At 36.7% G+C, this 25,370-nt stretch overlaps 1 protein-coding gene across 10 annotated transcripts in view; it reads left to right on the forward strand.

Moving 5' to 3' along the window:
* WDPCP (WD repeat containing planar cell polarity effector) overlaps window positions 1-25,370 on the forward strand; it is a 730,102-nt gene that overhangs the window by 274,599 nt on the left and 430,133 nt on the right. Inside the window, exon 4 of one of the 10 annotated variants that reach the window (XM_055107901.1) lies at window positions 17,393-17,525. The exons of the other annotated variants lie outside the window; for them this stretch is intronic. Within the exon in view, the coding sequence (XP_054963876.1) occupies window positions 17,403-17,525 (123 nt within the window). The 5' untranslated portion in view covers window positions 17,393-17,402. The remainder of the gene's footprint in view (window positions 1-17,392; window positions 17,526-25,370) is intronic. 10 annotated transcript variants of the gene reach the window in all.

Here is a 25,370-nt window from a genome sequence, read left to right on the forward strand (position 1 = left end):
ATGTTTTTGCTATTGTGAATAGTGCTGCAGTGGAAATACATTTGCATGTATCTTTATAACAGAATGATTGATATTCCTTTTGGTATATACCCAGTAATGAGATTGCTAGGTCAAATGGTATTTCTGGTTCTAGATCTTTGAGGAATCATCACACTGTTTTTCACAGTGGTTGAACCAATATGCATTCCCACCAACAGTGGAAAAGCTTTCCTGTTTCTCCACAGCCCCGCCAGCATCTGTTGTTTCTTGACTTTTTAATAACTGCCATTCTGACTGGCAAGAGATGGTATCTCATTGTGGTTTTGATTTGCATTTCTCAATGATTAGTGATGTCTAGCTTTTTTTCCCACATGTTTGTTGGCTGCATAAATGTCCTCTTTTGAAAAGTGTCTCTTCATGTCCTTTGTCCACTTCTTAGTGGGGTTGTTTTTTTCTTGTAAATTTATGTTCCTTGTAAATTCTAGATATTAGACCTTTGTCAGATGGATAGATTGCAAAATTTTCCCATTCTGTAGGTTGTTTGTTCACTCTGATGATAGTTTCTTTTGCTATGCAGAAGCTCTTTAGTTTCATTAGATCCCATTTGTCAATTTTTGCTTTTGTTTCAACTGCTTTTTTTTTTTTAATTATTATTTGAGATGGAGTCTGGCTCTGTTGCCCAGGCTGGGGTGCAGTGGCATGATCTCGGCTCACAGCAACCTCCGCCTCCCGGGTTCAAGCGATTCTCCTGCCTCAGCCTCCCGAGCAGCTGGGACTACGGGTGTGTGCCACCACGCCCAGCTGGTTTTTTGTATTTTTAGTAGAGACAGTGTTTCACCATGTTAGCCAGGAATGGTCTCAATCTCCTGACCTCATGATCTGCCTACCTCGGCCTCCCAAAGTGCTGGGATTAGAGGCATGAGCCACCGTGCCTGGCCTGCAACTGCTTTTGACATTTTCATTGTGAAATCTTTGTCCATGCCTATGTCCTGAATGGTTTTGCCTAGGTTTTCTTCTAGGGTTTCTGTAGTTTTGGGTTTTACATTTAAGTTTTTAATTCATCTTGAGTTAAATTTTGCATAAGGTGTAGGAAAGGGGTCCAGTTTTAGTTTTTCTGCATATGGCTAGCCAGTTCTCTCAGCACCGTTTATTTATTATACTTTAAGTTCTAGGGTACATGTGCACAACGTGCAGGTTTGTTACATATGTATGCATGTGCCATGTTGGTTTGCTGCACCCATCAACTGGTCATTTACATTAGGTATTTCTCCTAATGCTATGCCTCCCCCAGGCCCCTACCTCCCAACAGGCCCCAGTGTGTGATGTTCCCCTCCCTGTGTCCATGTGTTCTCATTATTCAACTCCCACTTATGAGTGAGAACATGCAGTGTTTGGTTTTCTGATCTTGTGATAGTTTGCTGAGAATGATGGTTTCCAGCTTCATCTATGTCCCTGCAAAGGACATGAACTCACCCTTTTGTATGGCTGCATAGTATTCCATGGTGTATATGTGCCACATTTTCTTAATCCGGTCTATCATTGATGGACATTTGGGTTCGTTCCAAGTCTTTGCTATTGTGAATAGTGCCACAATAAACGTATGTGTACATGTCAACAGCATTTATTAAATAGGGAATCCTTTTCCCATTGCTTATTTTTGTCAGGTTTGTTGAAGATCAGATGGTTGTAGATGTGTGGTCTTATTTCTGAGATCTCTATTCTGTTCCATTGATCTATGTGTCTGTTTTTGTACCAGTACAATGCTGGGTTGGTTACTGTAGCCTTGTAGTATAGTTTGAGGTTGGGTAGCATGATACCTCCAGCCTTGTTCTTTTTGCTTAGGATTATCTTTGCTATACACACTTTTTTTGGTTCCATATGAATTTTATTTTATTTTATTTTATTTTCTTGCGATGGATTTTTGCTCTTGTCACCCAGGCTGGAATGAAATGGTGCGAACTTGGCTCACTGCAACTTCCACCTCCCAGCTTCAAGCAGTTCTCCTGCCTGAGCTTCCCAAATAGCTGGGATTACAGGCATGCGACACCACGCCTGGCTAATTTTTTTTGTAGTTTTAAGAGACAGGGTTTGGTCAGGTTGGTCTCGAACTCCTGACCTCAGGTGATCCACCTGTCTTGGCCTCCCAAAGTGCTGTGATTACAGGTGTGAGCCACCATGCCTGGCCCCATATGAATTTTAAAGTAGTTTTTCAAATTCTGTGAAGAATGTCAATGGCAGTTTTATGGGAATAACATTGAATCTATAAATTACTTTGGGCAGTATGATCATTTTCATGATATTGATTCTTCCTATCCATGAGCATGGAATGTTTTTCCATTTGTTTGTGTCGTCTCTGATTTCCTTAAGCAGTGGATTGTAGTTATCCTTGAAGAGGTCCTTCACTTCCCTTGTTAACCATTATGTTAAATATTCCTAGATATTTTACTCCCTTTATAGCAGTTGTGAATGGGAGTTCACTCATGATTTGGCTCTCTGCTTGTCTATTGTTGGTGTATAGGAATGGTTGTGATTTTTGCACATTGATTTTGTATCTTGAAACTTTGCAGAAGTTACTTATCAGCCTAAGACACTTTTGGGCTGAGGTGAAGGGGTTTTCTAGATATAGGATCATGTCATCTGCAAACAGAGACAGTTTGACTTCCTCTCTTCCTATTTGAATACCCTTTATTTCTTTCTCTTGCCTGATTGCCCTGGCCAGAACTTCCAATACTATGTTGAATAGGAGTGGTGAGAGAGGGCATCCTTGTCTTGTGCTGGTTTTCAAAGGGAATGCTTCCAGCTTTTGCCCATTCAATATAATATTGGCTGTGGGTTGTCATAAATGGCTATTATTTTGAGATAGATTCCATCAATACCTAGTTTATTGAGAGTTTTTAACATGAAGGGATGTTGAATTTTATCAAAGGCCTTTTCTGCATCTATTGAGATAATCATGTGGTTTTTTTCTTTAGTTCTGTTTATGTGATGAAATACTGATTTGCATATGTTGAACCAGCCTTGCATTCCAGGAATGAAGCTGACTTGATCGTGGTGGATAGGCTTTTTGATGTGCTGCTGGATTCGGTTTGCCAGTATTTTATTGAGGATTTTTGCATTGATGTTCATCAGGGATGTTGGCCTGAAATTTTCTTTTTTTGTTGTATCTCTGCCAGGTTTTGGTATCAGGATGATGCTGGCATCATAAAATGAGTTAGGGAGGAGTTCCTCCTTTTCAGCTGTTTGGAATAGTTTTAAAAGAAATGGTACTAGTTCCTCTTTGTACCTGTGGTAGAGTTCAGCTGTAAATTCATTTGGTCCTGGCGTTTTTTTGGTTGGTAGGCCATTTGTTGCTGCCTCAATTTCAGAACTTGTTATTGGTCTGTTTAGGGATTCAACTTCTTCCTGGTTCAGTCTTGGGAGGGTGTATGTGTCCAGGAATTTATTCATTTCTTCTAGATTTTCTAGTTTATTTGCATAGAGGTGTTTATAGTATTCTCCGATGTTTGTATTTTTGTGAGGTCAGTGGTGAGCTCCCCTTTATCATTTTTTATTCTATTTGATTATTCTCTCTTTTCTTTTTTCTTTCTTTCTTTTTTTTTTTTGAGACAGAGTCTCACTCTGTTGCCAGGCTGGAGTGCAGTGGTGCGGTCTCGGCTCACTGCAACCTCTGACTCCCTGGTTCAAGCAATTCTCCTGCCTCAAGCCTCCCAAGTAGCTGGGATTACAGGCACGCACCACCACACCCGGCTAATTTTTGTATTTTTAGTAGAGACGGGGTTTCCCCATGTTGGCCAGGCTGGTCTCAAACTCCTGACCTCGAGATCTGCCCGCCTCACCCTCCCAAAGTGCTGGGATTACAGATGTGAGCCACCACACCCGGCCTCTTTTCTTCTTTATTAGTTTAGCTAGCCGTCTATTTTGTTAATTTTCAAAAAACCAGCTACTGGATTCATTGATTTTTTTTTTAAGAGGTTTTTATGTCTCTTATCTCCTTCAGTTCTGCTCTGAACTTGGTTATTTCTTGTCTGCTTTGATTCTCTAGCTCTTTTAGTTGTGATGTTATGGTGTTGATTTGAGATCTTTCTAGCTTTTTGATGTGGGCATTTAGTACTATAAATTTCCCTTATGACACTGCTTCAGCTGTGCCCCAGAGATTCTTTTATGTTTTCTCTTTGTTCTCTTTGGTTTCAAAGAACTTCTTGATTTCTGTCTTAATTTCATTATTTACCCAGGAGTCATTCAGGAGGAGGTTGTTCAATTTCCATGTAGTTGTATGGTTTTGAGTGAGTTTCTTAATCTTGAGTTCTAATTTAATTGCACTGTGGTCTGAGAGACTGTTTTTATAATTTCACTTCTTTTGCATTGGCTGAGGAGTGTTTTACTTTCAATTATGTGATAGATTTTAGAGTAAGTGAATGTGGCACCGAGAAGAATGTGTATTCTGTTGTTTTTGGGTGGAGTGTTCTGTAGATGTCTGTCAAGTCTACTTGATCCAGAGCTGAGCTCAAGTCCTGAATATCCTCGTTAATTTTCTGTCTAATATTGACAGTGGGGTGTTAAAGTCTCTAGCTGTTATTGTGTGGGAGTCTAAGTCTCTGTAGGTCTCTAAGAGCTTATTTTGTGAATCTGGGTGCTCCTGTATTGGGTGCATATATGTTTAGGATAGTTAGCTTTTCTTGTTGAATTCAACCCTTTACCATTATGTAATGCCCCTTCTTTGTCTTTTTTGATCTTTGTTGGTTTAAAGTCTGTTTTGTGAGAAACTAGAATTGCAACCCCTGCTTTTTTTGCTTTCCATTTGCTTGGTAAATTTTCCTTCATCGTTTTATTTTGAGCCTTTGTGTGTCTTTGCACGTGAGATGGGTCGCTTGAATACAGCACACTGTTGGGGTCTTGATTCTTTATCTAGCTTGTCATTCTGTGTCTTTTAATTGGGGGCATTTAGTCCATTTACATTTATGGTTAAATGAGTGAATTTGATTCTGTCATTGTGATGCTAGCTAGTTATTTTGCAGACATGTTGTAGTTGCTTCATAGTGTCATTGGTCTTTGTACTTCAGTGTGTTTTTGTAGTGGTTGATAACGTTCTTTCCTTTCCATATTTAGTGCTTCCTTTAGGAGCTCTTGTAAGGAAGGCCTGGTGGCCAAAAAGGATTTTATTTCCCCTTCACTTATGAAGCTTAGTTTGGCTGGATATGAAATTCTGGGTTGGAAATTCTTTTCTGTAAGAATGTTGAATATTGGCCCCCAATCTCTTCTGGCTTGTAGGGTTTCTGCTGAGAGGTCTGCTGTTAGTCTGATGGGCTTCCCTTTGTAGGTGACCTGGCCTTTCTCTCTGGCTGTCCTTAACATTTTTTCCTTCATTTTGACCTTGGAAAATCTGATGATTATGTGTCTTGCGGTTGATCTTTTCATGGAGTATCTTACTGGTGTTCTGAAAACTAAAAAAGCCAGAGTGCCTCTTCTCTTCCAAAAGATTTCAACACCTCTTCAGCAAGGGCACAGAACTGGATGGAGGCTGAGATGAATGAATTGACAGAAATAGGCTTCAGAAGGTGGGTAATAACAAATTTCACTGAGCTAAAGGAGCATGTTCCAACCCAATGCAAAGAGGCCAAATTTGAATGTTGGTCTGCTTTGCTAGTTTGGGGACGTTCTCCTGGATTATATCCTGAAGTATGTTTTCCAACTTGGTTCCATTCTCCTTATCTCTTTCAGGTACCCTGATCAATCGTAGATTTGGACTTTTTACATAACCCCATAGTTCTTAGAGGTTTTGTTCGTTCCTTTTCATTCTTTTATCTCTAATCTTGTCTGCCTTTCTTATTTCAGCAAGATAGTCTTCAAGCTCTGAAATTCTTTCCTTCACTTGGTCTATTTGGCTGTTAATACTTGTAGTTGATTTGTGAAGTTCTCATGTTACGTTTTTCAGCTCCATCAGGTCATTGATGTTCCTCTCTAAACTGGTTATTCTGGTTAACAGCTGCTGTGATGTTTTCTCATGGTTCTTAGCTTCTTTGTAGTGGATTAGAACATGCTCCTTTAGCTTAGAGAAGTTTGTTATTACTTACCTTCTGAAGCTTACTTCTGTCAATTCATCCATCTCAGCCTCCATCCAGTTCTGTGCCCTTGCTGGAGAGGATTATTTGGAGATGAGGCACTCTGGCTTTTTTATTTTTCAGCATTTTTTTCACTGATTCTTTCTCATCTTCGTGAGTTTGTCTAGCTTCAGTCTTTGAGGCTGCTGACCTTTGCATGGGGTTTTTTGGGGACTTTTTTTGTTGATGCTGTTGTTGTTGTTCCTTTCTGTTTGTTTTTCTTTTAACAGTCAGACCCCTCTTCTGTAGGGCTGCTGCAGCTTGCTGGGGGTCCACTCCAGACTCTGTTTTCCTGGGTCCCTCTCACACTGGAGATGTCACCAGTGGAGGCTGCAGAACAACAAAGATGGCTGCCTGCTCCATCCTCTGGGATTTCCATCCCAGAGGGGCACCGACCTGATCCAGTGGGAATGCTCCTGTATAAGGTGTACTGCAACCCCTGTTGCGGGGGGGTCTCACCTAGTCAGGAGGCACGGGATCCGGGACCCACTTAACCAAGCACTCTGGCTGCCCCTTGGCAGAGAGGGTGTGCTGCACTGGGGGGAATCCCACTGGCCTGGACCGCCTGGATTCTCTAGAGCCAGCAGGGGGAAAGACTAAGTCCACTGATCTACGGAGATCATGGCTGCCTCTCCCTGCAGGTGTACAGTCCCAGGGAGACCAGAGTTCTGCCCATAAACCCCTGGCTAGAGTTGCTGAAATTCCCTCAGGGAGGTCCCCCCAACTAGTGAGGAGGGATGGGTCAGGGTCCGGCCTCAAGAGGCAGTCTGGCCACAATCTGCCACAGGCACTGTGCTATGCTGTGAGGAATTTCTCCCGTGTCCAAACTGCCCAGTCTCCTTGGCACTGGCAGGGGAAAAATAGCAGACCAGAGCTGCAATGATGGCTGCCGCCCCTCTCCCTGGGAACTTGGTAGTCTTAGGCAGTCTCCAGCCAAGTGGCTGTAAAGAATCTGCACATCTCTGTGCGTTAGACTAAGGCCCTGCTGGCATGAGCTCATGAGGGGATCTCCTAATCTGTGGACTGCTCAGATCTGTGGAAAAAGTGTGGTTTCTTGGGCAGGGTAGCACAATTTCTCACCCCCTCTTGGCTGAGGGGTGGGAGCTTGCTTTCCCCCATGTAGCTCCCAGGTGGGCTGTCACACCACCCTGCTTTTCCTCAGTCTCCATGGGTCTCACCAACTGCCTAGTCAGTCCCAGTGAGAGAACCTGGATACCTCAGTTGTTGGTTCAGGACTCAATCACCATTTTTGTTCTTCTCAGTAGTAGGTGAAATTTTGATGAGGAGGATACTTGCATAATTTCATAATATCTGCCCACAAAATATTTATTAATCTTTTTTTTTTGAGACGGAGTTTCGCTTTGTTACCCAGGCTGGAGAGCAATGGCGCAATCTTGGCTCACTGCAACCTCCGCCTCCTGGGTTCAAGTGATTCTCCTGCCTCAGCCTCCAAAGTAGCTGGGATTACAGGTGCCTGCCATCACACCCAGCTAATTTTTTGTATTTTTAATAGAGATGGGGTTTTGCCACGTTGGCCAGGCTGGTCTCGAACTCCTGACCTCAGGTGATCAAGTACAACATATTTATTAACTGGGGGAAATCATGGTAGACACCAATTTACCAAGTGACATAAGTTGCCAACCCCAATAATGGGACAAATTGACATTGTGTGCCTCCTGATATAAGGAACCTAGAAGAGCATGGCATCAGTTCTGCCGTATTCTTGCCAAAAATACATAAGCCACATCTAATTCCAAGGAAACATAAGAAAAATTCAAAGCGAAGAAACTTCTATAAAGTAACCAGCCTTTATGCATCAGAAATGTCAAAATCAAGAGACAGCAGGAAGTGTTCCAAATTGAAGTGGACCAAAGAGACATAACAGTGAAATGCAAAGCATGATCCTGAATTGGATCTAAACATTATTGGAACAATGGGTGAAACTGGCATTTGGTCTCTGGTTTAAATGGTAAAATTGTGTTGATAGTAAATTATTAATTTTGATGGTTGTACTGTGGTTATGTGAAAGTGTCCTTGGTTTTAGGAAATACACACTGACATATCAAGGGGTAATGGAGCATTGTGTCTGCAACTTAATTTCAAATGGCTTGAAATAAATTTGTGTGTGTGTGTATAAGAGAATGTTAAATTGAATGAGGTAAAATGTTAATTGGGGAATCTGGGTCAAGGGTATATAGGAGTTTTTTTTAAAAATCGTTTTTGCAACACTTCCATTAACTTGAAATTATTTCACAGCAAAGCTAGAAAAACAACCCTCTTTTCTTCTAAAATTGAATATCCCTATGACCCAATTCACATTGAATGCTCTACTTACCAAGAAAAAAGTTGTTTTTTTTTTTTTAAAGCATCAGATTGATGTAAAGGTGAGCTTAAATATTTACACAAAATAGAAGAATGGAAAATTATGTCTTGAATATGTTGAGGTCAACATGAGACATGTTGATATTTTAAATCTTGAAAAAAATACCCTGCACTGCAAAATGCATAAATCATTTCCAAACAGAGATGAATTGAGGAAAAATAGCATCCTGGAGGACAAAACACCTCAGGCATTCATCCCCTGACCTAACCAAATGACAGATCTTGAAGCAACTTCAAAGCTGCAAAAATAACTGGCTGTAACACGTACCAGGATCGGGAGGATGGGCGGGAAATACTTCCCACAACCTTGAAATAAATGATTAGTTCTTAAAGAGAATAAAAGAAAATGTTGTATCATATTTCATAAATGGAATTTAACAGTTGAAGAGTTCACATTACTCATTTGTAATTTTATTATTACTTGGCAAAAGCTCGTAAAATTAAATCAAGCTTATTTTTATATCAGTTCTTCCTCTCTCCCTCTTACAGTGGTGTGGGGAGAACTAAACGCTTAAAAAATACTGTTGCTTTCCCCAAGTGTCAGTGAGTCTGTTGGATGCTTTTCCTTCAGTGCCATCAGGCCCAGAGAGGTTAAATTTCATTTCATAATTCTTAGTTTGGCATGCAAGGCCTTCTATAGTTTAGTGGTAACCTATCTAACTTTTCTTAACTTCACTGTTTAGTAGAAATCACCTTTAGACACACTTGTATTTATTTTACGCTGAAAACAATCTTTGGTTTTTATTATGTGTGATTCTCTTATCTCTGTTATTTTCTAAAAGTTTGCTACTCATCTGACAAAACACAGGTTCTATTCCTTCCAAGAAGCTGTTTCTAATCACTGTTGGTCCATAGTGATTTCTCTGTATTAAGTGATTTATAGCTTTTCTGTTAGTGCCTTTTATTTGGCATTTAGTCACACATTTCCTATCAAATATCCTGTATTATTGTTCTGCTGCTTGTATCTGTGTCCTTTGTCTTCTCAACTAATTTGTAAACCCTAAAAGAAGAGATACCCAGCATCACGCAATATACCCATATAACAAACCCACACATGTACCCACTGCATTTAAAAGTTGAAATAAAAAAAAGAGGAGATACTGTGTTTATACCTTATAATCTTCCTGACAGTGTCTAGCTATTTTTTAAATTGAATTACTTCTTTATTACTTTTTAAAATGCAGATATCTTTTAAACACTTGTTACTTAATATGAGAATAAATCTTTAAAAATTGGCATTTTATTACTGCTTTCTAGAATCTTTAAAATTAAATAATTTTTATGCATTAGAGTAGGTGTATATATATCTCTGGGAATAACTGGAATAATATAAAAGAGAAAGAATAGAGAAAATTTATTTTTTATAAGTCTTCATTCTGCTCAGTTTAACAGTGCCCAAATACAGAGTAAATATTGATACTAGTGAAATAACTTTTCACAACTTTTTTTGGGTACTATAATAGAATACTTGGATTTTAAATAGAATATAGAATATAAAATATTGTTTTAAAGAAAGCAGGGCCAAGTGTGGTGGCTCACACCTGAAAATCCAGAACCTTAGGAAGCTGAGGTAGGAAGATCACTTGAGCCCAGGAGTTGAGACTAGCCTGGGCAACATAGTGAGACCCTCTCTCTTAAAAAAAAAAAAAAAGAAAACGAAAGCAAAACAGAATATTCATATTTAGGTTTATACTAGGATAAGAAGATTTAAGAAGGAAAGACTGTGATGGGGATAGGTTAAAAAAGGACAATGAGAAATCTGGCATATTATAAAAAAATCACCCTTTTCAAATGGGTGCCTTTTATGTAACATAATTTACATATGTGTCTTTGGTTTTAGAAAACAAAAGCATTATGCCAGCATTTTGCTTTTAACATATTTTGAGTCTTATTTGCCTTAATATTATCTAAGAGCAGTGTGTCCAACATGTCCTTGTCGTGATAGGAGTCTGTATTAGTCCATTTATGTTGCTATAAAGAAATATCTGAGGCTGGTAATTTATAAAGAAAAGAGTGTTATTTTGGTTCATGGTTCTGCAGGCTGTACAGGAAGCATGGTGCTGGCATCTGCTCCTGGTGAGGCCTCAGGAAGCTTTCAATCATGGTGGAAGGCAATGGAGTCATTGTCATTGTATCACATGGCAAGAGGGGGAGGTTCCAGACTCTTAAATAACCCGATCTCACTTGAACTCAGAGTGAGAACTTGCTATCTCAAGGAGGGCAACAAGCCATTCATGAGAGATCTGCCCCCATGACCCAAACACCTCCCGCCAACACCTCCCGCCAGGCCCCATCTCCAACACTAGGGATTATATTTCAACATGAGATTTGGAGGGGACGCAATCCAAACTATATTACAGTCATATTTTTTACTAGTGGATTTTTTTTTGTATTTATTTATAAATGAAAGCTAAGCTACTTTTTCTTGTGGATTAGGAAAGTTTATATTGTACATAAGAAATGATGAATTTGAAGGTCTTAATTTTTGAAATCTTGGAATAAATGCTGATATTTCAGAGAAGAGATTTAGATCATTTTGAAAGACATTTATAAGGTAGACTTTAGTGGGTAGTGGTTGACTGGATGTGAGTAGCAAGGCAGAAGGAGGACAAAAGACTTATACGTAGGTTTCTGCCTTGAGCAATTGAATGAATGATAGTATTGTTTACTAAAACTGGAATCACAGGAAAATAGACAGGTTTGCCTGGCGAAGAGAAGTTCAATTTTAGTCCTTGGTAAGTAACGTTATAAGGAATTCTTATTTCAGGAGTTGGGGGTAGATGAAAGGGAAACAGCTTGCCTTTCTATGGGTGTGTATATATGTATACATATATATGTACATATGCACATATATATGTGTATATATATACATATATATACATATGTACATATATATGTGTATATATACACACACATATATGTATATGTGTATATATATATATATAAAATGCTTGAGATTTAATTTTGTAGATGGAAATTGAAGCTGTGGAAGCAGATATGATCACCCAAGGATAGCAGATAGAAGAGGACCTAAGACAGAATTTTGAGGAATATTAGACAGAAACAGAAAAATGGTACTTAAGGAAGAGTGGTCAGAAAGATAGGAAGTAAACTAGTTTGGGAGCAAAGAGAAGAAAATAGTACTAGAAAAAAGAGATGTTAACAGTGTCAAATAATAGGAGAAACCTCAAGTGAGATAAGGCCTGAGAAAGGTCCATTAGCTTTAGGAACAAGGAAATCATTGGTGATCTTAGCGAAAGCAGTTTCCTTTTGTGGTGAAAATAGAAACCATAGTGCAGGGATTGTGAATACATGAAGAAAACTCTTTCAAGACTTGGTTTTTAAACCAAGGAGAATGGTGGTCATTGGAATTAGAGGAAGGGGGTGTGTGTGTGTGTGTGTGTGTGTTAAGATGGGAGACAAATATAGTTAATGCTGTTGGGAATGTGTGAGATAAAGAATCTACTCATGAGAACATAGGAGAAGCCAGTATAATGGCAGAACTAAGTTTTATAGAAGACAAGGAGAGAGAGAGAGAAAGCATTGGTTGATGCATTTGAAGATGTTTAAGACAGAGTGGAAGGAAGTTCAGAGAGTACTGCAGAAAGGTCTGGAGTGGAGGGAAGCAGTGGGAGATGGCCTAGGAAAGAGAGGGAGTGAGCACATTTTTACTGCATAAACAACTAAATTTCAGATCTCCCTTTCTTACTATTTGGAGCAACAAGATCAGAACCTTGAGTGGAAGTAGCCACTGATGTGGGTGTGTTCTTATGTCTGTCTTCCTAATTCCTGTTTATGAGAATAGTTTTGTTGTTGTTGTTTTTGTTTTTTTGAGACGGAGTCTCACTCTGTCGTCCAGGATGGAGTTGCAGTGGCTCGATCTCAGCTGACTGCAACCTCTGCCACCCTGGTTCAAGTGATTCTCCTGCCTCAGCCTCCCGAGTAGCTGGGATTACAGGCTTCTGCCACTATGCCCGCTAATTTTTGTATTTTCAGTAGAGATGGGGTTTCACCATCTTGGCCAGGCTGGTCTTGAACTCCTGACCTTGTGATCCACCCGCCTTGGCCTCCCAAAGTGTTGGGATTACAGGCGTGAGCCACCACACTTTGCTGAGAATAATTTTAAAATTTCTTTTATGCTAATGACTTGGTAATTTTTTTTTCTAGTTTCCATTACAGTATAAAACAGTTTCTTGACTGTGGTGTTTTTGTTTCTGAATTCATTAATTCTGCTAATTTTATTATTTCCTTCCAATTACTTCAAATTTCCTTTGAGGCTCTTTTTATTTTTAATTCCTTTAGATGGATGCTTAGCACAAATGATATTTTCTTTCTTTCTTTTTTTTTTTTTTTGAGACAGTCTTGCTCTATTGCCCAGGTTGAAGTGTAATGGCAGGATCCTGGCTCACTGCAGCCTCCGCCTCCCAGGTTCAAGTGATTCTCCCTGCCTCAGCCTCCTGAGTAGCTGGGATTACAGGCGTCCGCCACCATGCCCAGCTGATTTTTATATTTTTAGTAGAGACTGGGTTTCGCCATGTTGGCCAGGATGGTCTTGAACTCCTGACCTCAGGTGATCCACCCACCTCTGCCTCCTAAAATGCTGGGATTACAGGTGTGAGCCACCACGCCTGGCCAACAGATGATATTTTCATCACTGTTTAACATACATACTTAAAACTTTTTCTGCCGGTATGTTTCTTTCACCCATGGTTGTTTAGAAGTGTGTTTCCTGATTCTTAACATATAGACATTTATTTTAATTATTTTTTGGTTGAGTTCTAGCTGAATTAGTTAGAAAATGTGTTTTGCTGGGCATGATGGCTCATGCCTGTAATCCTAGCTACTCAGGATGCTGAGGCTGGAAGATCGCTTGAGGCCAGGAGTTCGAGATCAGCCTGGGCAACATGGCGAGAGCTCGGTCTCAAAAAAAAAAAAGGAAAGAAAATGTATTCTTTATGATCAAAGTACCTTAACATTTGTCAAGACTTAAGATGTGGTCCATTTGATTTTTTAATGTCCAAATTGAGTTTTAGAAGAGTACATATTCTTTAGCTTTTGAGTGTAGTGTTCTCTACATGCCAATTGTGACAGATTTGTTAATGCTGTTCTAAAATCCATATCTATTATGATTTTTTTTTCTGATTGCCATTCAGGAAACTAAGAGTAGATTTACTTCTGTTAGTTTTTGTTTTATATATTTTGAAGGTATGTTATTGGATGCATATTAATTATAAATTGTTTTTTCATGGTGAGTTGAACCTCTGTCATTATAAACTGACTCTCTTTATCTTTAGAAATAATTTAAAAAGCCTTTTTTGCTTGATATTAATACAACTGTACCAGGTATCTTTTTGTTAGTATTTTCATGAAAAATCATTTTTCCTTCTTACTTTCAATCTTTGTGTTTCCTTATATTTTAGATGTGTCTCTTATAAGTATTATGTAATACTTACATTTGCTTTTAAAAAAAAATTTGGATTGCTTCTAGTATTTATTATTTTTGTTTTGAGTTATATGTCTTAAGTTTTTAATTAATATTTTTTATTGATGCATAATAGATGTACATATTTTCAGAGTATGTGATAATTTTGATACATTCATATAATCAAATCAGGGTAATTAGAATATCTCTCACCTTAAATATTTAACTTTATGGTAGAAATATTTGAATTATTCTCTTCTAGCTATTTTGAAATGTATAATAGATTACTGTTAAGTATAGTCATTCTACTGATCTGTGAAACACCATTTGTATCTATTAATAAATTGCTCTTCATCATCCCCCACCCCACCTTCCCAGCCTCTGGTACCCACAAGTCTATTCTCTATCTTCATGAGAGCCACCTTTTTTTTTTTTTTTCTTTTTCTACCTTCCACATATGAGTGAGAACATGTGATATTTGTCTTTCTCTGCTTGGCTTACTTCACTAACATGATGACCTCCAGTTCCATCTATGTTGCTGCAAATGACAGAATTTTGTTCTTTATAATGGCTGAATAATATTTCAGTGTGTGTGTCTGTGTGTGTATGTATGTGTGTGTGTGTGTGTATACATACCACATTTTCTTTATCTGTTTATCCATTGATGGGCACTTGGGTTTATTCCATACTTTAGCAAATTTTGTATAGGGCTGCAATAAATTGGGAGTGCAAATATCTCTTTGATATATTGATTTCCTTTCTTTTGGATATTTACGCAGTAGTGGAATTGCTGGATCATACGGTAGTTCTGTTTTTAGTTTTTGAGAAATCTCCGTACTGTTTTCCATAATGGCTGTATTGATTTATGTTCCCACCAGCAGTGTTTAATAGTTGAGCCTACTCTCCTTTTTGTCTACATCCTTGTCAGCATATGTTGTTTTTTGGTCTTCTTGATAATAGCCATTCTAACTGGGATAGGATGATGTCTCTGTGGTTTTGATTTACATTTCGTTGATGATTAGTGATGTTGAGCATTTTTAATATATTTCTTGGTCATTTGTATGTCTTTTTTGAGATATGTCTTTTCATCATTTGCCTATGTTTTAATAGAATTATTTGTTAAACTGTCTTTTAAACTAGCTCACTCTTTCATGTTTCCCAGCTCTCTAATCTGGAATTAATTCTTTCTATTGAGTTTCTAATTTCAAGTATTATATTTTTCATTTCTAGTTTATTTACTTTCTCAGAAATCTTTTGTCTTTTTTTTAAAAAAAAGTTTTCTGTTTTCTGCAGTATTTCCAACCCTGTTTTTTATGTCTTTAGATATAAATATAGTTATTTATTTTCTGTGCCTGATTCCAATATATTAAGTTTTTGAGTTTGTTTCTGCTTTCTAATACTTTTACTAGTTCTTTTTCATGATACCTTGTTTTATTGTGTCATTTTTTAAATTTGAAAAATTAAATAAGGCTTTGGGCTCTGGAATGATCATGTAATTATTCTTCCAAGAGGAATTTTGTTTGCTTATGCTATGCATTTGAGGTCACTTACAAGCCTGGCACCAGTTTGGGCTAAGTCAAGATTTAAAATGTTTTGAATACACCAGTCAAGAGAATTTGGACTGTAACTGTATGCAGTGGCTTGCTTCAGGCTATGGTGTCTCAGATACAGAATCCCCTGGCCTCCTTTCAGTGCCAAGGCAATTTTAGTTGGAGTTCTCTAGAGTAGGAAAGATTGGGTGAGTTTACTTTTCTTTCCCTTTTATGTTGAGAATTCAAACTTGTTTTTAGAATTGGATTGTCTATTAGATCCCCTACCTTGAGCAGGCCTGGACTCTGTCTTCTTTCCTCTTGAATTTAAAAACTACATTACTGTTTTGCTCTGAGTTCATATTAAAGGCTCTGAGTTATCTATTTCCACATACGTCATGCATAAAATATCTCCTTTTACCATTTTCACTTCATTTTATTCTTTAGGAGGAACAGTAATGAGTGTTACCCCATTTCTCCATTTTGCTGATCAGAGGAGCTAATTACAGGCTAAGGCCCTCCCAAGCGTGGCTCTCATTTTTCTGCTTCAGTGAATATAGTATCCCACAATATTTTTGTAGGTATAGTTCCTTGGTGTGCTGGGTTAGGCTTAGGATCCTGAGAGGTATGGCTGTCAGATCTTAGGAGATTGTATTGTTACAGTTGATCTCTAGGATCATGGGAGCAAGACCCTGCATCAGTCTAGCAAAGATAAAGGTTTTGGTAAGTTTTATGCGAGTCAGGAAAAGCCTTCAATCCACAGGCACATTTCACAGTACTTTTTTTTTTTTTAAATCTGAGCACCTCATATCACTATAAAGCTCAGTTCTCAGGATGAGTAATAGGAACCTGTCAGAAGAAACGAGAGGGGCTGGAAGAGCCCTTTGTAGACCATTGCACCGTTTTTTGCCAAGGAGGTGTCATATTCTTGTGTACCTTCAGCCTCTAGAGAATACACCGTGGTCCATGAACACTTGAATGTTTCTAGGTGGATCTGAGTTCTACTTGACATCATGGCACCAAGAAAATCACTTGGATTGTTTTTTTTATACCCTGCTTTAGAGGAACAAATTATATAAATCATACCTCGACTAGAAAGAAGGTGAAAAATAAAATGTTCGGGTAGATTATCACAGGGTAGATAAGAAAATGCATCATTATAGAAGCCTGATGCTGGAGAACAGAGGGTAGTAGACACTATCCAAAGAAGATTTGATTGCATACCTTTGCAGTTTAAATGGGAAGCCTGGACTAGTTTTCAATTTGGATTGAAGCCCTCCATTTTCATTCATCTGTCTCTTTTTTTCTTTCTCTTTCTCTCCCTCCTCTCTCTCTCTCTGTCTCTCTCTCTCTCACACACACACACACATACACACACATACACGTGCACACACACACACACACACACACATTCTACTCACACACTTTAACACTTAGGACTACTACTCTAAGCCAAATTGTATTTGGCTTTCTCCTGGCTTTCAACACTGGAGGTTGGCAAGTTGGAGAACTGGTATACTTACCAGCCAGGGAATTCTGTAATCCATGGCCGTGGCACCCTGCTGCTAGAAAAGGAATAGGATTGGCTCTCCCAAGTGTAGATAATGGATCATAAAGTCTTTGGAAAGGCCTTAGAGTACCTTTCTGTTTTGCCTGAATTCCTCTTTTTCTCCCTCCAGCTTACTTTATGAATTCTTAGTTTTAACTATGTAAAGTCAATGTTGATTCTAGTAATTCACATGAATAGTTTATCACTTATGCCTGATTAAAATGTAGAACTGCAATAATGATTAGTAATAATCAGGTACATTATTAAATAAGTGTCAGGTTAATATTTTAAATTTCATATAATATGGTAATTTATCATTCACAGATGCACATTTAAAAAAGTTATTGCTCAACACTGTAACAGGAACATTAATTTAAAAAAATCTAATAACTATTGAGGAAACTAATAGTAGCATACCTTTCCTTATATACAGCTTTTAAAATATGATTCTGAGTGAAGAACAGGAAAAAGAGCCTACTCTGCCTACTACTCTGTTGTCCTCAGGAAGCCAAAGGAGTAGAGAGAAGAGGAGATATACACCATTATCGCTTTTGCCCATGAAAATGGTAGGCCACCTACCATTCTCATTTTTGTCTATTAATTTTGACATTGAAATACATTCTAGATTTTTTAAAGTGAGTCTTTTTGAAATAATAGAGAATCAGTTTGAACACATTTGAAATATGTATTTCAGTGTACACTCAGAATATTTTAAATAGATTATAATTAAAATCCAAAATTCTAATATATCCCAAACTTAATAGTTTATAAGTCTTTTTATAAGTCAAACAAAGTTAAACTTTATAAGTTAAAGATAACAAAGTTTAGATGGTTGATGTAGTATGGTGGTATCATGGTGGTGATGGTAGGGGTTTTTGTTTTGTTTTAAATGCTGAGAAAACTTTATTAAATTTGTGGAATTACTGAGTAAACACTAGGTGGTGCAATTGTGCAAGGACCATATAATGAAGTATGCATTTTTTGAAAAAAGGTGTCAGGATGAAATTAAAATTATAGTTTGAAGAAACTCTTTGGAAATAAGAATTATCAAAATACTAAAATAGAATGAATGAATCTTGCTTTGCTATTAATTGGTCTGGGATTTAAATGGGGACCTATCTTGTGATTTACACTAGAAGTCTCAAGCTATTGGTATATTGTTTGTATTGCATTTTAAGCTCAGCTAACCATACCACCCTCCCCAGAGTACAAATAAAGTACATAAAATATAAAAGAAAATACGACAACAAAAAACTGATCCAATTTGGTTTTCTGTAAAATTTAAATATTAAATTGCTCTCTGACTACAATTAAAGAGGCTTACCTTCTACTATTTCAAAGTATTCTAAAATGCCCTAGGATTTGAGTAATTTTCTGTAATATTATATCTCATCGAGTAATTGTTGATCAGTTAAAACTTGAAAAGTAGCTTTCCTTTTGGCCTATGTGTCTTCTTTTATTCACTGAAAAAACCCTTGCATTCCTATGTATATTCAAGTCATTAAATTATTAAAGAATCAGCTTCTGCAATGAAAAATAATTATTATTGTTTTATTTATATGTTGAAATAAAGTAAAAAAAATTATATGGATAATAATTTAAAGCCTTAAGTCTTAATTTGGAGAGGTTTTATTTTCCTTTTAAGTTATTTTCCAATTTGAGACACAATACTTTTTGGGAATTAAAAAGAAAAGCCATCTGTGTTTTCCTGTGATTTTGTGAATAATGTTTCTGTTACATTTGTATTTAAATATTTTTCAATATTTTTGAAGCACAAAATAAGGCTGTCTTATCATTTCAAAGCATTCAATGGTCATCACAGAAAATCAGGATCAATTTAAGTACTTCAGTAGGCTATTATAACTGACAGAATTACACAAACTATATGTGTATTCGTATATGTTATTTTTCTGTGAATAAGATAATGCTCTCTCAGATGCAGAGTCATACAAAACTGATTTTTGTACTTCACTAATGTAGTGAAACAATATAGGATATAAATGATTTTCTTTTAAAACTTATTTTCCATTAACAAACAACTGTACAAAAATTACAGCATTTTTGGAAATCTAGATTTATGTTTTATGAAATTCTTTCCCTATAATGTTTTACTACTTCTCTTCAAAACTACCACCTTTAGTATTTTTCTTTTGAATATTTGATATTTTTATTTTGAGGTAATGTTTCATTGCTTATGAATAAATTATTACACATTTATTTCAGAATATGTTCAAGTTTCCTTATATATAAGAATAATTAGATTTTTTACTAGTAATTAGCAGAGGAGGTTTGAAGGGAAGAGGTGTTTTCCTTCTGTTTGTGAAACAGATGTATATGTGCACAGACTCATGGACATACATATGCGTCAGAGACTGCCTGGGATTACTGTAAGTCCAGGTGGCTGGGCCATTGCTCATGGTTTGTTTGATGATATATATTTTCATTTTAAATTTATTTTAAGTTTCCTTTGAAACTTTTGGAATGAAACATGTAATTAATATTTTAAAAATACATATTTAGTATTTGAGTAATGCAAGCCAGTTTTAGACAAAATGTTACAGAAATAATTTGTGGAATTGTAAAATCACTATTTTTATAATAGTTGGAGCCTTTATAAAGTTACTTGCTGCTTTGCAGATATATCCATTATCGCAATTGCCACTATTTAATGGCACCCATGGTAGCTACATTACCCAGGGGGCTGAATAGCCATGAAAATGGGAGTAACCTCTGACCTCAGAAATCGTTCTTTTAAAAGAGGATTGAAACATTGGTGATAGGAAATTTGAATTGCTCTTGCAGCTGCAGTGTTTGTTCTGTGAATACTTAATTTAGTTTAGAGCTATACTTTCTCGTCCAAATCTGTCAGTCTTTCAGAAGCATCAAATTCACTTCAGGAAGAAAAAAAAAATGCTTCCTTCCCAGGCCTGTATTATTGAATGCAGTATTCAGGCTTCAAATAGTTTCATTTAGGTAATACATATAGTCTCAAGAATGGGAGTCCTCACATTTGACACGCTCTGTTAAATATATAGTTCATTCAAACCCCGTCCAAGATATTGCTATGCAGTCATTTATTTTGGATAATCCTTTTAATGACTATAACTCAACTCCTTAGCTATATAGAGAACTGATAGAGAGTGTGTGTGTGTATGAATTAATATATAAATATATATGTGTATATATACATTATGTAAATATGTTTAGGCTTTATAAAGAATTTAGATTTTTTAATAAAATTTGAAAGATAAACTATGTATAAACTGTGAAGGCCTTATGTTGGGTGCATAGAGAGTTACACATAGAATACTCATTAAGGTAATGGGATTGCTATGATTAATTCTTACATGCTGACTGAAAATGTAGCCCAAAGAGATTTGGAAGTGATGTCAAAAAAGCAAGTTGGTCTGTGGTCTTATTAGTTTGATGTTATTAACTAGTTGGTATGGCACTGGCTTTTACATGACTCTTATCGCCTTACCTTTAACATTAAATAATGCATTTATTGATAAGAGAAGGGGGAAATAAGGGCAGAAACCCAGCATTTGCTGGTTTAATAACAAACGGGCAAAATGGAAACATTTGCTATATACTTTAATATTTGTTATTTTACTTTTCATTATGATAAATGGTTTTGAAAAAACAAGAAAGGATGTTATGGTGGAAAAACCAGTATTTATGAGAGTAATCTGAAATATGCTGCTTTTTCAACATTACACAATTAAGAATAATGTGAAATGAAAAACCATGTATAATTGTAACTTATTTTATTATACACTGTATTGCATTATAAATCTTGATAGTAACAAGCCATTTGTTTGCATGCAGTTTTGAAAAAAACAAAGGACTACTGAAGCCCATTTGGGTTAAAATGCTTATTAGGCTGGGCATGGTGGCTCATGTCTGTAATCCCAGCACTTTGGGAGGCCAAGGTGGGTGGATCACTTGAGGCCAGGAGTTCAAGACTAGCCTGACCAACACGGCAAAAACCTATCTCTACTAAAAATGCAAAATTAGCCAGATGTGATGACACATGCCTGTAGTCCCAGCCACTCAAGAGTCTGAGGGAAGAGAATCACTTGAACCTGGGAGGCAAGGTTTCAATGAGCCGAGATCATGCTACTGCACTCCAGCCTGGGCCCCAGAGGGAGAGTCTACCAGAAAACAAAAAAACAAAAACCACCAGCCTGGGCAACATGGTAAAACCCCATCTCTACAAAACAAAAACAGAAAAACACAAAAATTAGCCAGATATGGTGGTGTGCACCTGTAGTCCCAGCTACTTGGAGGGAGGATCACTTGAGCCTGAGAGGTTGTGGCTGCAGTGAACTGAGATCACCCCACTGCACTCCAGCCTGGGCAACAGAGTGAGACTCTCAAAAACAAACAAACAAGCAAACAAACAAAAAACCACTATATCAAAATGGATCCAATTAAAAACTGAAATATAGAATTTAATCGTTTTAATTAAGAAAATGTATAACAGTTCTAGTTTGCTACTTTTTGCATTTCATATTTAACATAAGCAGTTACATACAGAGACACGTTTATAAACACATATAATATAAAACAGTCATATATTTTCTGGCACATCATTAGTATCTCCTTATGTCTTAAGGTTTAGAGGTGCTTCTTGGTGAACACTGAGTGCATTCCTTAGACAACCATAAGGGGGGGTCTTCTATGTCAACAAGTTGCTCTCATTACTCTCCTTATCCCACCATGAGAGGAGGTCTTTATACCAACAAGCTGCTCTGTTTGAACAGTGTGTACATAATTATCTACTCTGAAGGTGAACGTTTTGTGTAATGAATTTTCTGAATTCCATAACTCTTAATTCATTAGAATAATTGTGTTTGCACTAATTGTTTATACTCTGACTTTATATGAGTTTAAATAACCTAGTAATAAAACAGAAATATTTTGATGTTTCAGAAGAATATTGAGGCCAAATAAATATTTGTCTATTGTTTATAAAAATAATTAGTAAATTAAATACTATTTCTAATGTAGAAAACTTGTTTTTGTCTTGAATATACTTATACATAGCATGTTTAAGTCACCTTTAAGTAGTGATACCGAAAAGTTTCTATGTAGTTAATAAAAGTAATTGTTTTTAAAATTTAATTCTCAAGAGACTATTCATTGCATCGCTCTTGGAACATAACCTTTTAATGGAATATCCTGCTTTTATTTAACATTCCAGTGAGAATGGTGAAATTATTAAATTAAGTACTAAAGAATGCAAAACATGTCCTGAATAACTCAAGAGATGACTAATTATTATTTATCTACTCATCCATCTATCTATAAATAAATGGCAATACTTAATAGAATTGTTGGTTCACATTCTGTGATTATCTATAGATGATAGAGTAGTTTACTGGAAAGAAATATATTACTAAAAACTTCAGTTGATACATAATCAAAGTTTTACCTGAGTTTTATTTTTTTATTATTTTTTTTGAGACAGAGTCTTGCTATGTCACCCAGGCTGGAGTGCAGTGGTATTATCTGAGCTCACTGCAACCTCCTCCTCCCAAGTTCAAATGCTTCTCGTGACTCACCCTCGCAACCAATTACAGGCATGCGCCACCACACCTGGCTAATTTCTGTATTTTTGAGACAGGGTTTCACCATGTTGGCCAGGCTGGTTTCAAACTCCTGGCCTCAAGTGATCTGCCCTCCTTGGCCTCCCAAAGTGCTGGGATTACAGGCATGAGTTGAATTTTTTTTTAACCATCATTTGTGGAACAGATATTATTCAGTGAAGTCAGTTTAGTTTAACTACATGTTACAGAAGCATTGGCAATGCAAAATAATTTCTGTCTGCTTTCACCTTGTAATATCTGTACAATTTTTACTTCAAATGAAAAAGGGGCTTTAGCTATCAAAAGCCAGATTATGATGAGATAATGCAGTTTTTCACATAAATGTAAATTATGGGTTAACTGTCTTAGTAGAAAATATAAATTTTTAAAAACTAATCTAATTGCATATTGGGGAAAGTTTCACTTTTCATCAAATACTATTTTTGATAAAATATGTTTAAATATTTTAGCAACAAACATTTAAACAATATTCTTTAATGGTATGTTAAAGGTCTAGGAGACTTGGATTCAAGAACTGCAAAGGAGAAAATTGAGAAAAGTCCGAGAAATAGACACCAGCTGTGAATTTTAATGACTGGTGTTATATTGTTTTGAAAATATTTTCACTAACCACAGTTATTTTGCAAGTCACCTTACATAATTTTTCAGAAGAGAATAAAAGTGACTGATTTCTAGTGATAGGATACTGACTCTCAGAGCTATTATATAATGAAATTCTATCAGACTAGTTTTATCTTTTCTGCTACTTTATTACTCTGAAAAATATAAGTCTTTATAACTGCTGAGTTCTTGTCAGTTTGAAAATACATGTCAAAATATATATGCTTTAAAAATATTTTCCTTGAATGATGCATGAATGTTTTTAAAGGAGGTGTTGACACTAGTGATTTTGATGGTTGATATTAAGCTATAAAGAAAATATACAGAATGATGCAATATATTTAAAGCAGATTTATGTTAGTATATGCTAAAAGTTAGGATATGGAAATCATCTTTATAGCTGGGCAAACTTGCTTGTATGAATTTCTCTCCCATAGAATGTGCAAAACAATTTGTCAAAGGCAATTTTTTTATTATAAAGGGATGGCTTCAAATATTTTAAAATTATGAAAGCTCTAAACTCAAGTAGATTTCAGCATTCTAATTCTGTGGGATATTCACATTTCTCAGTGTTTCTTCTTTTTCTACACTAGCATATTAATGAATTCATGTAGAGTAAGTCAATTTTTATTTTAATATCTTATTTGGGGTTCTGTACATCTAATTTTGTAATTTTTCATGTTATTTTTAATAATATTGCTGACAGTAATTTATAAATACTTGATTACAGCTGAGGGATTATCTTTTATTTGTTTAAAGGCAGGGGCTTGAATTGTGTTACTCTTGAGATCTCTTTCTCAACATTATAAGTATACTTTTCTATTGTACATAATGTTCTTTAAAGTTTAAGATTTATTTTGACCTATCTGAAATTAAAAAACCCCCAAAACTTTGTTTTTTAGCGCATATTATATGATGATTGCAAATTTATCAGATTCAGATTTTGCCATGCGGGACTTATGCTCTTGTTCGGCAGAGATGGCATTTGTTTATTCATTCATTGATTAATTTATCTGACAGCAAATATTTATAGAACATTTACTATGTTTAAGAACCTGGGTATAAAATAGTAAGTTACCTGTTATGGCTCAAGTTGCTTACAGTTTTGTGGAGGAGACAAACAAGTAAATACGTAGTTAAAATCTTAAGTGTGTAAGATGATGTTATGATTGAGGAAAGTACAACCCATCTAACTGAATCCTAGTGGGGCCTGATGTTGGGGAAAGCTCCCTGGAGAAAGTTTTGGCTAATCTGAGGCCTAGCGTGTGTAAGCATTAGTCAGGCGAAGGGTTGGAAGAGGGAGGAAAGCAGGGATAGGTAAGTGCATTTCAGATTAAATGATATGTAAAAAGGCAAAGAGTCTAGGGAACATGGTATGACTCATAGGACCCTAAGACTTCAGTGTTCAGAGGTGAGGCCAGAGTTGTGAGTAAGGATCATTTCATGCATGGTCTTGTGTATCATCAGAATTTCATCCTTGGTGCAATGTGTAGTCATTAAGGCTTTTCAGAGAAGTGACATAATTGTTTTTTGGAAAAATTGCCCTGGCAACAATGTGGAGAATGGATTCGAAAGAGTCAAATTAGAGGCAGGGATACAAACTTTCTGAGTTTTTACTTGAGAGGCATTATCAGCATAAACTATGATGGTAGCAGTAGGGATGAAGAAAACTAGATGTATTTGTGAAATATTTAACTAGTAACAGCAAGAGAGTTGATTTACTAGATATGGAGGTTTGTGGAAGAAACAGTAGTAAAGGCGGCACAAATTTTTGTTAAAGATAACTGGGTGGTTGGTGCTTCCATTCAATGGGATTGGAACCAATGAAGGAGTCTGAAAGCAAAAAATGTGAATTCAGCTTTAGAAATGGTGAGCTGGGCTCCACAGCTCAGGCTCCTAATTCCAGTACTATGGGAGGCTGAGGCGGGTGGATCACTTGAGGCCCAGAGTTTGAGGCCAGCCAGGCCAACATGGCGAAACCCCGTCTCTCTTAAAAATACAAAAAAATTGGCTGGGTGTGGTGGTGCATGCCTGTAATCCCAGCTACTTGGGAGGCTGAGGCACAAGAATCATTTGAACTTGGGAGGCGAAGGTTGCAGTGAGCCAAGATCGCGCCACTGCACTCTAGCCTGGGTAACAGAGATTCCATCAAAAAAAAAAAAAAAAAGCATGAAGAATCTGAGATTTTTACCATTTTTT

This window comes from Pan paniscus, chromosome 12, assembly GCF_029289425.2.
Source record: "Pan paniscus chromosome 12, NHGRI_mPanPan1-v2.0_pri, whole genome shotgun sequence".
Classification (NCBI taxonomy): Eukaryota; Metazoa; Chordata; class Mammalia; order Primates; family Hominidae; genus Pan; species Pan paniscus.